Below are 12,951 nucleotides of genomic sequence, written 5' to 3' on the forward strand. Positions count from 1 at the left end.
CAAGAGCACAAATAGAGGTGTCCCCTTTTGGGTGCAAAAGCTGCATGTTAACTGTCTAAACAATATCCAATCTCAGAACAGTAATTATACTGTTTCCAATGCTTTAGCATTCTTCTTTCCTATGACGCTGTGTTTAGCTGACATACTGAGAGAGAGCATGAGATCAAAGCTAAGACTTAAATTTACAGAAAAGAATATTTTCTGTTTTCCAAAGGGGTATTGAGCTGTATGTTATGTTAGTCACCGTTTCCCATACTTGTATTAAAATAATTTCCTGAAATAGCCCTTATTATTCCATATCTTTCAGAAGCATTATGTTAGAATGCTTAAAAACAGAAGAGAGGGAAGAGGTTAATTAATAATACATCCTGGGGAATTGTTAAATGACAAAAGTAACTTCAGTTTCACCATGGTTCAAAGAATGGGATCATTCACCCTGTACTGAGGCTTAAATAACATGGTATGCAAACTTCCTTGACTGAATTAGCACATGAACCTGTCCAGTGATGACTTCTGGCCTCTGCCTCATCATCGCACCCTGCATCACCCAACCTTCAATTAAAGCTTTCTTGGAATCAAGCATGTCACCGTTGACAGCGGTGAACATAATGTCACTCGTTGACTGACACCCTGTAGTTTCTTGCAGATCGGAAGTGATCTCTAAAAGCATACTATTTATGTCGATTCTGAAATTCAAGGCTTAGTACCGATTACAGGCTAAATTTGTTGAAATGGGAAGTGGTGATAATTCCCAGTGACCTGTTTAAGACAACATGGTATCTGGATTTTATTTTTGCCACATGGTATTTTCCACACATTTTCCCAAGTGGTTGTCAAAATGTTCTTTTTCTGCAGTTCTTGATTAATGTTGACATTATTGTAACTGTGAGTGCGGTGCAATATGAGAAACATAAGCATGCTTAAATCTCATTGGAACACATTGAATGTATACTGGCGTGCCTTACTGTTTGGATAATTTCAGACACTCACTACTCTGGATAAAATATAAATTAAAACATTGTATACTTTTTTTCTATAGCACAGATAGTTAGTGAAACTATAGAAGTGTGAAATCTGTCACAAAGGTCCAGAAAATTACACACTCAAGTAATTTAGGATTGTAGTATTTTTTAACAGTTAGATGTTGTGTTAACTAATGAAGACTGTAGCCAATCAGTTAGTGCCAGTATCTTAAAATTTTTGTATATGTGCATATTTTCACATCCAAATTGGCAATGTTTTTCATCTGGCTCCTTTTGCATCAATAAATGTAATTTACTGATGTAATTTACTCTTAGATAATTTACGGATGCATTTTTTAAAATTTATTTTTTTAAAGCTAGAGTTCAGCATCTGCCCATGTTAAGTTTCCTATAACACATAATGTAATGCCATTTCTAGCTTTTTGATGTGTGTACAGCACAAGCACTCTTCACCAGGCTGAAGGTGAGTCCTGGGTGCAGTTTCCATGTCCTTTTCCATCTACTCACATTCTTTTATTAATAAAGAAGGATGGGCCGGACAGAGATATTGAGCCTGTGCCAAGAACCCCCTGTGCCAAGAACAGCTAGACAAGTGCTTATGCATAAAGGTGTGGAGGGGAAAACTAGACTGTATTATGCCCTCTGGGGATAACTTAGTACTGTGAACACTTAAAATAAATGGAGCCATGTTTGTTTAAATAATAGTTGAAGTGAAAATATATATACATTCCCACTATCCAGACTGAGTGCTTTAAAACAAAACACAAAACTATGTATTCAGTAGTGTTGTCAGGTCTTACTAGAGATCCAGAGTTAATTTCTAGTCTTGATAGGGGTATCTGCTGTTCAGCTCAACTACCTTGAGAATACTGGAGCTTGACAATTATATTCTAATCCTGAGCCTTCATGTTCTGTTTATTACTCCCAGGTAAGCGGGTATAGGATTGCAGTTTTACTGAGATACGTTAAAAAAACCAGTAACATGGGAGGCTCTTTAGGATGGCAGAGAGTTCCCATAAAGAAACTGATTATTTGAGCTGGATATTTGATGTTTATATTACAGGTACACTTACCCAGAATGAGATGATATTTAAACGCCTCCATCTCGGCACTGTGTCATATGGAACAGATACAATGGATGAAATTCAGAATCATATTATCAATTCCTATTCCCAGGTATTTTGTGCTTGTCACTTTCCTTACTACTGCTGTAAAACAATCTCAGAGCCAAATATAGGTTTTTGAAAAATGTGTACTATAAAAAAAATCCCAATGCTCTTGATGTTCATTGTCTTAATTTTACCAAGTTGGTCAGAGCTGCAAGATCTTCCTTCATGCTTGCATTGCAAAAGAAGGGTCCTGAAACACAGCAGTAATAAGAACTGCAAAGTTCACTTCCCTAACCACAGCGTACCTCCTGTCATCTCAAACCAATCTACCTTAGTATAAGACCATCAGACTGCAGAAGTGGAGGATGGGGTGGCAGCACTTACTGACGTCCTGCCACCAGTGTCACTGCAGATACTGGGAGAGGGGAGGTGATGGGGAAGTTGGCGCAATGCTAAGATACGGTATCTTATTTTGCTGAAAAGTCAGATTTTTTTTTAAAAAAATATTATTAAAAAATGTCCCATTCCTTCATCCCAGTTTATATTTTTATAAACATCTCCAGGACTATTGTTAAAGGATTTTTCAAGCTCTCAACTAACAGTCTTCACCCAGAGTGATTATTTCATATACTTTCAGCACAGAATGCTCCAGTACTTTTAACCCCATTACACAGATACAGGAAAATAACTGAGATGGGGGTTTGCTTGAGGCACCAAGTGAGTTCATGCCTAAGGAAAGATTTAAACTGGGAACTTCTCTGGCTTATAGTTCTCTGTGCTATACAAACTAAGCAAGCTCCAACCATTTTAATGAAACCTACCATAGACTACTGATAAGTGATACCATCTCCCTTCTGTGACATCTTTTTCATTTTACAAGGTTTTAACTTTCAGATAATTTAAAACTTCAATGTTACTTTTTTATTGGGTTTCTGTATGTGGTCTTCCCCCCTTTAAGTGCAGTGGGGCTTGCACGTTTTACAGAACAGATCCATATGAGAAGGCCAAAGTATGTTTGTTAATTTGGGATACATGTTTGTGGCATTATATTCTCTTTGTAAGAAAATGCTTCCAACCTCATGTAGGTCAAAAAATATCTAACATGCATCCATACAAGTTTAATTGAAACTGAGATTTAGCTGATAGTTGTTAGTGCATGCATACATTATGCTGCTGTTACAACCACCAGGCAGAAAGATCTGCTTAATTTACCTAATACATCCTCACTCTTTTTCAGAGCCTAAACTAACTTTGAAATGAAGGGTAGAGAACAAACTGGAGGATTTTAGCATATTTAAAATCAAAGGCTTTGCAATTAAAAAAACAACACATGATAGTTTCTTTCGCTTGAGAAAGAATTATTTTATTAGTAAAATTTCTCTCCCGCCCCCCCAGTTATAAATATCCTAATAAACAAATTTAATTCTGCCATACTTTCTTAGTATGAAAAATGGAGAAATAGCCATCATTTGGGAAATAATGGTTTAATTGTTGTTGCTTCCAAAAGTATGTATGGCATATTGTTTTATTTAAGCAATGATTATTAAAGCAGCTAGTTATACAGTAGTTCTTGCGTGGCATTGATTTTTCCCCTTGTTTGTGTTCAGTTTTATTATTAAGATGACAATAGTCAAGTAGGTCCACTCTAATGCAACACACAAATCTATTATAACCTGATTATATTTCCCCACTGGAAGCATTTTGTGATAGAGGGCATAATCTTTAATGGAATTTGTGTGAAATTAAATTATACAAGCATCAATAAACATAACATAATTCAGAAGGAGTAAATCAGCTTAATTTATTTGTGGCTATAATGGCATCAGTGTTAGCAGAATGTAAATGCAAAGGTTTAAAGCAGTAGCTGAAAAGCAGTGCCAGATGATCAGAAAGTTAAACCCTTTATTAGACTACACTGTAATTTGATGGGCAGAATATTCACGGTTCAGTGGATCAGTACATGGAGTCAAAAAGAAATGCTTGCTTGCCAAACAGGGTTTCAGTGGTGTTACCCTATAGAGAACAAAAAGTTGGTTTGAAAATACAAGTGAGGTGAGAGGAATTGTTTAGTAATACTAGCTTAAAATATCTCTTTCCAAGAAGTATTAACATTAGCATGCATTATCTTGCCTTTTTACAGACACATTTGTGACTACTACAGGAGAAAATTCCTCCTCTACTTCAGCACATTACTGTGGCATTGAAAAATAATAAAATCTAGCAGTCAGTAAAATCTGTGTTCTCCATGTATATAACAGGGACCATCTGTGTTCTCAAGGTGCAATCCATCTTGGAACTCTTCCCGTGTTAACTTTCCTGATGCATACTCTTAAAGTACATATTGAAAACAGCCTGAAGCCACAAGGTTTTATAACATGTGGACAGTCAACTCCTGAAATCCTGGTCACCTTTGACAGCTTGGAAGGTGCAAATAAACATCTTCTGGCTTTCCCAGTACCCCTCTTGGCAACACGTCAGGAAAAGTAACATGAAAAATTACCCTAAAGCAGTACATCCCTGCTTAATGGAAGAGTCATATGTAATTTTCTATTCTCCATCCCCCAGCTTTATAAGAAAGCATGTAACTTGAAGCTCTGTTCAATTCACAATATCCCTCAATATTTTGAGGAGCAATATTTTGCAACTCACTTTGAAGAATTTGTCTGAAATATATTCATTTCCTACTGGAATTATAAGGCCAGGGAAGCTTAATAAAGTGGACACCATAACAAACAGGTTTTAAAATACCTGTCAGGTATTCTTGGCAAGAAACTACAGGTTCAACTCATACCTGTAATGCAGGGATGGGGAAGCCTTTCATTCCCTCAGGTTTCATTCTTTTGTGGGCAACTTCCAGGGGCTGTTTTCCAGTGGTCGGTGTGTTCACAGGTGAAAGTGGGCAGAGCAATGGATGCGAGTTTTGCCTTTGTAGAGTAAACTACTTATGACAGAAGCCATAAGTTTCCACACACACACACACACACACACACACACACACACACACGTATAGATAAATATAGATATATGGCCAGCTATCCTCATTCCACAAAGAGGCTTGGAAGGCCAAGCCTGAAGTTTCTCACCCCTGCTGCAATATATATATGAGCTATATTTTTATTTGATCCAGTTATTCTGTGTATATTTTAAAGGTGCACTCCCAGGCAAGTGGAAATGGTACAAGTTCAACACCTTCCAGAAAGATGCAGTCTTCTGCACCAAAAGTTCGCAAAACTGTCAGCAGTCGAATACATGAAGCAGTAAAAGCTATTGCGTTGTGTCACAATGTTACACCTGTATATGAATCCCGAGCAGGAGTAACTGGAGAAACAGAATATGCTGAGGTAGATCAGGACTTCAGTGATGAAAACAGAACTTACCAAGCTTCTAGCCCTGATGAGGTAAGGCTTCCATCATAATTTTTATATTTTCAACTAAGTTGTGCTATTTATATTTGTCACTTGCTAGAGAAAATGTACAGGGTGAGCTCCCATTGTTTAACCCCAGCTCCTGCCCACCTAGCAGTTCAAAAGCACGTCAAGTGCAAGTAGATAAATAGGTACCGGTGGGAAGGTGAACAGTGTTTCCATGCGCTGCTCTGGTTTCACTGGAAGTGGCTTAGTCATGCTGGCCACATGACCCAGAAGCTGTCTGCGGACAAACGCTGGCTCCCTTGGCCTATAAAGCTAGATGAGCGCGGAACCCCAGAGTCGTCCGCGACTGGACCTAACACTCAGGGGTACCTTTGCCTTTACCTTTACAGGAAATGTAGTAAATAACAACTGGGTTCTCCTTGCTATACTGTATTTGCAATGCTTAGAATAGAGCATAACAACATTTACAACTGCAGAAGCATTGATATCATTCCAACAATTAATGGCACACAAAGTGCAGATACGTAGTTTGATATGTTTAGAATACAAGAGCCTCTGAAATACTGTGATTTTAAAGGAAAATTCATCTGCCAAATCAATGTTAGAAGGTGTGGCAATCTTTACAATATATCTTCATTTGGTTAAATCCATCTGAGGAAGGTCATGTTTGGATCCAGCCCATGGTTGGAAACAAACTCATTTATTTAGTGAGGGTGAGGGGCTAGCCTCTTTATGGAAGGACCCTGGTGAGAGGCCATTTAGGGCATAGGGACCTGCTTGTGTGCCCTGATGTAACAAGAAGGGAATAGTGACAACAATGCTGAAGACTGAATGAAAGGCAGTCACTGGATTGAGTGAGACAGTGCCAGGTTAGTTATTCACCATTATATTTTGGCTGGTTCACCACCTAGGTCAGGCACTATCCAGCATTTTTTTGCTGTTTTATATTGTTTTGCTAGCCATCATATTTATTGAATTTTTATTGTACATTTCTTCATATTACTATTCTGTTTACCACTTTGGGGACCAAAAATCAGCATATACATAAACCACAATATAATTGACATATAATGATTTTTCTGAATGAGCATGGTTCTATGTACAGTTAAATGAGCTGGGAACTCTGGATATAAAATTCAGTAATGATGTTTAAATTATTAGTTCTGAATTCACAAAGAAAAACCGTTTGATTTTCCTTTTTTAAAAAATGGCATGTTAGCTACATATATATTGAATTGTTTATCGTCTTCTGAATTTATTAAATTTGAATTTGGGGACGGGGTAACGGGTAGAAAACGCTCTGTAGTGGGTACCTGAAACTGAGGGTGCTCTGCTTTGGGTGCTTCCAAGTCTGAGGCTTTCTCATTGGCAGTACTAGCCCCATTGAACTTTCTGCCTAGGAGAGTATGGTAAATGCTGTCTGAGCCTTTTTTTTAGAATAGCATTTGCTGGACTCATGAAGTCTGAGATGGTCTGGTAGCTAGTATTTTAGTGGATTACTCTTTTATCACTGTGCTGCTGTTATTTTAATTGTCTCCTTCTATTCTATTCTGTTCTGTTCTATTCTATTCTATTCTATTCTATTCTATTCTATTCTATTCTATTCTACTATGTTTTCTTGGTTTTAAATTTGAAAGCCATTTTGTAGATACCTTTTGTAGGATACCTGGTATCGATGTCAAGCTTACCAGTTGGTAGTTACCATTTTAGCAAGAGACAGTTCACATGCCTTGATATGCATGATCACAACATATATCCATTATCAGCCATTTCCAACATCACATGAGCGGACTCCCCTTTCTTCTTCATTCTGAAGCCACCCCTGTGCCCCTATCTGCTCCAGAGGGTGCCCCAACCCTGTAAAACAGATTTTGTGGATATGAGAAAAAGGAGAAGAAGGGAGTCCTGTTGAGAAAGCTGAAGTCCATTTGCAAGAGGGCTGGTGCTGTTGGAGGCCACCCTTTAATTTTGCTGTAGTAGAAATTGGACAAAATGAAGGGAATCATCTTATGGTGGTGTCTGGTTAGGTAAAGTTCAGAATAGACCCATTGGAATTAATGGACTTAAGTTATACATGACCAGCTTTACATCTGTTCATTTTAGTGTATCTGTTCTGAATACAATCTAGTCAGGTACCATCCTCAGTGAATATCAGCTTTACTTTGTGATCATTACAATTACTTTATGTCTCCTGAAATTCTTGCCAATTTTTTTTTTTGAGGATTTTTTAAAAAGTGTTAGTCGTAAGCAAAAATAAAGTTGTGAAAATGTTCAGATAACCTAAAAATCTTTGTATCACAAAAAGAAAGCTAGAACTGAAAAGACCAGAAGGTCTTTATCATAATTTTTTAAAGAGCTCTATTGATGCTATCCTTGCAAATCACTGGAGCCTAAGGAAAATAATGTAAATGGTTCATTATTTAGCTTATTGAACTTTCTTGCAGTTAGGTTGACAGATGATGCAATGTTTCCCAATCACACAACTACCATTTTAAAAGCATTTTTATTGAATATACTGCTGTGAATATTGCACCCTGGAGCTTTATTTAGGGAAATGGTTCAATTGATGTTTTCTTTTTAACCTCATTTGTTGACCTATCAAAACATATTTGGTTAATAAGCAACAGTATCATTTGACAGACTGGTTTTATGCATTCAATGTTTTTAAACAATGCAGTGTTTTCTGATAATTTATAGCTGATCGCATTTCCTTATGTGACAGCATATACTAGTATTCTTTGCAGCAGGCACCATATAGTCTTAAGATTGCAGAAAATGTTCGCAGCCGACAATCAAGAAAAGATATGTAAATAGTTCGAGCATATATCATTCTTTTGCTAAAACATTAAAACTTCACAGAATATATTGAAAGCATTCCACAATAAATGAATGAATAGTATGCACAATATTCATGGGCATTGAAATGTCTGATAACAAATTTTGAAGGAATTAAGACCAATAGGAAGCTTCATTATAATGCATGTAGCTACTGTAGTTTCAGATAAGTAACTTATTCTGTATTCATAGCATGAGCTCTACTTATGCCAAGCTCATTGTTTCTTATGATAAGTGATCAATATTTCATTTTCTCTGAAAGAATGGAAAGTTTCATTTGTCTACTCCTTGTGCCCTCTACAGCATACCAAGGAAAGGGAACATATTGAGAATTCCACTGATGAAACCTAATGCTGATGCTCTGTTATCATACATGTATGCCCAGTTAAATCATAGAAAGCTGGTGATGAACTAATGAAATGAACAGTCATAAAAGGATATGAACTTAGTAAATAGAGCAATAAGTTCAAAGGTCACAAGCCCAAATAATTCAGAGACTTACTATGAACAGGAGCCTTTGAAGACCTTTGCCCCTCTTTGGTCAGTGAAGATGGATTAGTCACAATTTTAATGATGGCTAATTCTAATGAACTAGCTACTTATTTGCTACACTTTAGCTGCGCATATACCAAAACATCCAACATTTGAAATATTAAACATTATTTTAATATTTTGTGAAGACATGGTGAGGGAAGATCAATGTAAAATAAAGTAAAATAAAATAAAATAAAGTAAAATAAAAAGTAATACAAAGTTTAATAAAAATGTTCACAAAAATGATAAGATATCCATATGCAAATTAGAGTGGAAAAGCTTAATTTTACATTGTGACGTGATTGTGAAATATTTTTCCCAGAAGGAATTTTACAGTGGCCACATTTCATATGAAATATAACTTCTTAAAATTGCTGAATTGCATAATTGTTAAAATTGCTGTTGTTACATTTCTAAATTAGAGGTGAGGCAGACTCAAGGCTTGTGGCATCTACTGTGTGTGTGTGTGTGTGTGTGTGTGTGTAATTTCAGAAATAGCAGATCTGTGCACAAGCTCAGCATAGGAATTAGTTTCTAGTACAGAACTGAACTCACTTTTCAAATCCACTCCCTATTTCTCAACCTAATTTGGGGAACAGAGAAGGCTTTTTGTTTTATATATTTGAAAGATTTATATTCTGCCCTTCACTGCACATAATCTCAGGGCTGGTCACCTTAAAATAACCACAATATAAAAACATAATATAAAATCCATCAGTAAAACCATCTCAAAACCTGCATTGCTTAATCTGCTTCCTATGAGAATGCTAGGCGCCTTAATAGCTCAGCCCCCATCCCCACCAAAAAGCTGGAAGAAGAGATGGGGTTTCAGTCGGTGTAGATAACTGAACAGTGTTGGTACCAGTTGTGCCACAGGGAGCAGAGCATCCCACAGCTGGGGGGGCACCACCAAACTAAAGCACCTTGGGCTTCACTCAGTTGTGGAATGACATGAAGGGCCTCAGTTGCCAGCTCTCTTTTGAGTCAGAAAAAAGGGCAAGACACCCTTAAGAGGTGGTCTTTTCCCTTTCTTATGCAAGTTTTCTTCCTGTTCCATTTCCATTTGGAGCAAGGCCAAATGATTTGCGGTAGACAGGAGACACTGTATTCCAGGTTGTTATGGCTCTCACCCTAATTGCACTCATGGACCCTTCCATGAGCCTGACTTCATTTTATCAAAAGAAACGTATTCCTATAAATGAAGCAGAAGATTAGGATCCAAACCTTTGAGTACTATTGATAGGCTAACATATTTGACTGAACTACCAGATACTGATATTTTGGGATTCTCTAATAAATGCAAAAGCCTGGTGATTCTTCTCTATTGGCTCCTTGACCTTATCTGTTAGCACAGGTATAACTATCTAAAATGTAGCTGTGCTATAAACTGCCAACTCAACTTGCATGTGAAGCCAAGCATAAACTAAATAATAAACAGATGTGAGTCACCAAATATAGAACACTCAAGTCCTCGTTGCAAAGGGACACAAATGAGATGATAGGGTATTAACGGAAAGATGCAATTTACAGGTCAGAATGTAATAGTAACCTTTCACTGTGAAAATTGAAAATTAACCTTTGGAGTATTGGATCATTTGCAGCTAATATAGTGAGCTTGTTAGACAAACTTAAAACAGCTTTTGTTGTGCATCTGAAAATGGCATTTTAAAGTGTATTTATTTTGGACTCTTTATTATATCCTCATATAATAATCATTTCACCATATTTTAATTTACTGGTGCTTACAATAATATGCATGCAGTAGCAAATCGTTCAGACTGCCCCCCCAACTATACTCAGATAAACTTTGCTCATTAATTACTAGGCGCTGAGTTCTTTCTTCATTTCTTACTAGTAACATCTATTTCCTGATGCATGCCTAATGAAGGTAGGTCAGTTTAGGTAGCTCTTCTTTGGGTTCTTTATAGAACAGGGCAGCTCAAATTTTCATATCAAGTGGGCCACAAGAGAACGTCAACATGGAATACTGTCCTTTGGGGGGGGGGGGGAGCGAGCCTAAAATTTGATGCTCCCCAGCCCTCCACATTGCCTTCCCAAAGCTGGGTAAGCACGTCAGTGGGCTTTGAGGAGAAGGCATGAGGCTTTGGCAGGGTCCTAGAGTCTTCCTATCTCCGTCCTGAAGGTAACTAAGCTTTGGAAAGGGTGGACTGTAGGAACCTGGCAGAGCCCTCACACCTCCTTACCAAAACCCAGAGCCTCATTAACCCGGTTTTGGGAAGGCAGCATGAGGGCGGCGGGTCAAATGTTATCAAGGGCCGCCAAAACAGGCCTTGAGGGCTGCATGTGGCCTTTGGACCGCGTGTTAAACCAGGCTGTTATAGAGCAACACTCAGTATTTCAGATTCCTTCAATTTCCAGCATAAAAAGGTATACACATCACTGGTACCAAACTGTATGGGGAACAGTTATGAGCTTGTAATGGATTTATGAATACCTGTACAGTCATACCTTGGATCCCGAACACCCTGGAACTCGGACGTTTTGACTTCTGAACACCGCAAAGCCAGAAGGGATTGTTCCGATTTGCAAACGTTCTTTTGGAATCTGAATGTCCAATGGGGCTTCCATGGCTTTTGGTTGGCTGCAGGAGCTTCCTGCAGCCAATGAGAAGCCGTGATTTGGTCTTTGAACGTTTTGGAAGTAAAACAGACTTCTGGAATGGATTCCGTTCAACTTCCAAACTACGACTGTATACTGTAATCCTTAAGGGATTTTGTTGGCCTAGTATTTCATACCTTGGCTTATATATGGTACAAAAAATATTTGGTTTTTTAAGTTTTTAGATTTCTACAATTAGTCATAGACAATTGTTTGTGTGCAGTTTTATTTGCACTGGATACAATTGACAATCAAAACTTATTTCTCTTTATAGGTAGCTCTGGTACAATGGACAGAAAGTGTTGGTCTTACTTTGGTGAGCAGGGATTTAACTTCAATGCAGCTGAAAACCCCCAGTGGACAGATTCTGACATACTATATTCTGCAAATTTTCCCTTTTACATCTGAAAGCAAACGAATGGGAATCATAGTGAGAGTAAGTTTTGTCAATATTTTTCTTCATCTGTTTTGCAGGTCATATATTTATGAAAGCTTATTGTTTCGAAAATGTATATAAGTTTTCAAATATAAAACTTGGTTAACTATATGAATAATATTGTTTTGTCCTCCTCAAATAATTTATGTCTTTGGTAATAACTTACCAAAGGCTATGGGTATTTGCCTGTGGTATGAGTAGGCTATGCTGTTTTCTAATATATAGTATCTTCCCCTGCAGGATGAATCTACAGGTGAAATTACGTTTTACATGAAAGGTGCAGATGTTGCAATGTCCTCCATTGTTCAGTATAATGACTGGCTAGAAGAGGAGGTAAGAAATGTTAAAAACAGTTGTTTCAATTTGAAGAGAAAAAGTAACTGTTTTACTTTGTCATAAGGAAATGTAGAACTGTGAAATTAAAGAACAGAAGCAAAATAGTAATGGCTTCCAGTCCAATAACATCTGTCTGCTTCAAAGATAGAAATAATGAACCAAAGAAATAATGGATTGGGAAATGCAATTAAGTGTATCACTAATAGGTTTTAAAGAGTTGCAGTGGTTTAGAAATTTTGTATAATGCAAAAAGAAGAAGAAAGTTAACTCTCAAATTAAACAACAGATGGATGTCTTTTTTAAGTATTCAGAATTCATTCCAGAACAAATAAACATATAAAATGAGGTTGAAAGAGCTTCTTTAGATGCACCCAACTTTTTTCTTTTATTTTCTTTTTAACTACCATACATTTTTACTGTAACATTATAAATAAATTTATTTTCACAAACTAAATACGTTGCACTGTGTTGCTGTACTAGACACCAGCAATTGTCTTAATTTGACCTTACATATAGACAATATGGTAATGTGATGATCACACAATGCATGTTCATAATGGTATTGGCAATATAAATCAATACCTGCTTGAGGCAGTTTGATTTAATCAGGGGCATGAATAAATTAAACTCCCTGAAGAGCTAATAAAGTGTCATAAAAATTACTTTTGGCGATAATGATGCACAATTAATTGTAAAATACTTGCTTAATTTATTTAGCATTATGAGGT

At 37.0% G+C, this 12,951-nt stretch overlaps 1 protein-coding gene across 8 annotated transcripts in view; it reads left to right on the top strand.

The window, feature by feature from the left end:
- The window catches only part of ATP9B (ATPase phospholipid transporting 9B), a 115,138-nt gene that overhangs the window by 87,905 nt on the left and 14,282 nt on the right, over positions 1-12,951 (top strand). For all 8 annotated transcript variants that reach the window (XM_077933210.1, XM_077933211.1, XM_077933212.1 and 5 more), the window contains 4 exons: positions 2,047-2,159; positions 5,242-5,490; positions 11,726-11,887; positions 12,128-12,220. In XM_077933210.1, coding sequence (XP_077789336.1) covers positions 2,047-2,159; positions 5,242-5,490; positions 11,726-11,887; positions 12,128-12,220 — 617 coding nt within the window. The remainder of the gene's footprint in view (positions 1-2,046; positions 2,160-5,241; positions 5,491-11,725; positions 11,888-12,127; positions 12,221-12,951) is intronic.

The sequence above is a fragment of the Podarcis muralis genome, chromosome 8, assembly GCF_964188315.1.
Source record: "Podarcis muralis chromosome 8, rPodMur119.hap1.1, whole genome shotgun sequence".
Classification (NCBI taxonomy): domain Eukaryota; kingdom Metazoa; phylum Chordata; class Lepidosauria; order Squamata; family Lacertidae; genus Podarcis; species Podarcis muralis.